Here is a 2,384-nt window from a genome sequence, read left to right as displayed (position 1 = left end):
CAGAGTCACAGAGGTCGTTCAGAGTCACAGAGGTCGTTCAGAGTCACAGAGGTCGTTCAGAGTCACAGAGGTCGTTCAGAGTCACAGAGGTCGTTCAGAGTCACAGAGTCTCGTTCAGAGTCACAGAGTCTCGTTCAGAGTCACAGAGTCTCGTTCAGAGTCACAGAGTCTCGTTCAGAGTCAAAAAGATCGTTCAGAGTCACAGAGTCAAAGAGATCATTCAGATTCGAAGAGATTGTTCAGGCAGCACATGGAAATTAAAAAACTTGTGGGAAAAAGCAATAAAAATAATTAAATATAATTTAATTAATTGAGACGCTGAGGGGACGCTGAGACGCTGACAGTGAAAGACTGCTCCGCCAATAAGCACTCAAAACTTTAGTTTTCAAAACCATCTCCTCCGTACACCTGCTCCTGTTTTCAGGAGACAGGGTGAGGTTAGACGTGGGGTATCGTATTAATTCATTTTCTGCTTTGCTGGTGGTGCTTTGCAATTTGTTTGTTTGTTTGGGAATTTCTTTAAATCACTGGGTCTTACGTTGCACAGTTCTACTTGTGTAGGAGGAGCCAGGCTGCTGTGGCTGTAAATGGTTCCTCCACATGCTACCAAGGCCATGTTTGCTAAATGAATAAATTATAGTGTCTGTGACATGCATATTGTGCAAACACAAAAAGTCAAAGAAAACATCTTAAGTTGGAATAATATGCACGATTTAACCCGTTTTGTCCCATAACCGGCATTTTTTCTTTTGAACTTGGCTCAGCCAAAGTGAAACAGGAAGTGACATCAAAGGGGAATTCTTTAAAAAAAAACCTCTCTGGTCTCTGTTTATTGAAACAAAATTATTTAATCTTTAACTCTTCTTCATCTCTCTGATAGTGACTCAGAATAATCTACAGAAACCTCAGATTCTTCTCTACAGTCTGGGTTATTAGTTGTAGCAATGCTCTGTTCACATGGAGACGTTCCCCTTTGACATCACTTCCTGTTACTTCACAGGCAAATATCTTAACAACTGTTCATCTCAGCGACATGGAATTTCTTTTGCAATATTTTATCAATGTTCTCTTTCTTAAAATGCATTCATGTATGTATTACAAAAATTTGACGATACAAGCACTTTAAATTATCTATATGTGTCGTTTTTAAAGACTTTAATCATTTAATAAACACCAAACAGGAGCTGACAGCAGAATGAGCCTTTTGGCTGAGAAAAAGAGATATTTTGCTAACAAACTTGTTCCTGTTGATGTGAAATAAACAGGCTTTTGTCATGTTTCTGTTCTTTGTCACCAGTTCATTCTCTGCACGATGTCCATCTAGTGCTGCCATCTGTCCCACGTCCCGAGGACAGAGCGTCTGGGCCAGTCCGACTGATCCTGGATCAGTACCTCACAGGAGCTCTGACCGGAGGAGAGGGTGGTGGTCAGTGATCCTGAACCAAGCTGCAGCCGGGACCAAGCTGCTGCTCCTGATTGTACTGCTTTAGTAACGAGATGTGCCGAATATGTATCAGCTGCTCTCATATACTCACGCTTTTTTATCAACGACTGAACTTATCTTACTGTGTAAACTTCAGCAGAAAACTGTCCCCTCCACGTGTAGACCAGGAGGGTCCAGTCCTGGTTCTGTTCCTCTGCTTCACTGACTGATTTACCTCTTCAACTTCTGCCAGAACTGTTCCTGTGAACAGCAGCCTGTTAATCATCCTGTCATTCAGTGCAGAGGACCAGGACCAGGACTGGACCCTCTATATAAAACATTTGAAAAGTCATGTTTCAACATAAAGGAAGTCCCAGATTTACTGCATTTATTCATGTATAATACTAGCAATTTAACCCTAAAAATCATCCATAAAGTGTGGGGATAGTATAATACACAGGTTATTGATAATTAGGTTTATATGCTTTGTAAGCTTAAAAAATGATGATCGTATTATTCATGAATAAATACGGTAGTTTGAGTTCCAGAATGAACCAGGTCTGTTTGTAGAGCTAAATCTTGAATCTTTAGAGGATGATCTAAAACCTGAGCCGGACCCTTTGAGACAAACATCAGTTTCCTCCCATTCCCTCAATTTATAATGAGCTCAAAATTATTTCCTCCGTCGTCTCAGTCGCACATCTCAGTTAACTTTTGTCAACATTTATGCTCATTTTGTCCCAAATTCCACTTMAAATTTATACAAACATATCCTATACATAACCCTTTGATCTCAAAAATGATTTTGTGTTTTTGTTTCAGTCACGGCTCAGAGATTTGAAACCTTAAAGGCACAGTGTGTAGGATTTGTTGTTTTCAGCGATATCTAGTGGTTGAGTGGTTGAATCATCCTCCCTGGTCCTCCCCCCACCCCCACCCCCCGCTTGGAGTTGCTACGGTG

At 40.8% G+C, this 2,384-nt stretch overlaps 1 protein-coding gene across 1 annotated transcript in view; it reads left to right on the top strand.

Moving 5' to 3' along the window:
- gca (grancalcin) overlaps window positions 1-1,977 on the top strand; it is a gene marked incomplete in the record, with an annotated part of 29,380 nt that extends 27,403 nt beyond the window's left edge. The window contains 1 exon segment of the mRNA XM_014022750.1: window positions 1,298-1,977. Coding sequence (XP_013878204.1) covers window positions 1,298-1,324 — 27 coding nt within the window.
- Between the last annotated feature and the right edge of the window lie 407 nt (window positions 1,978-2,384).

Source organism: Austrofundulus limnaeus, unplaced genomic scaffold (genome assembly GCF_001266775.1).
Source record: "Austrofundulus limnaeus strain Quisiro unplaced genomic scaffold, Austrofundulus_limnaeus-1.0 Scaffold341, whole genome shotgun sequence".
Taxonomy (NCBI): domain Eukaryota; kingdom Metazoa; phylum Chordata; class Actinopteri; order Cyprinodontiformes; family Rivulidae; genus Austrofundulus; species Austrofundulus limnaeus.
The sequence above is the reverse complement of the archived record's forward strand: the minus strand, read 5'-3'. Positions and strand labels throughout refer to the sequence as shown.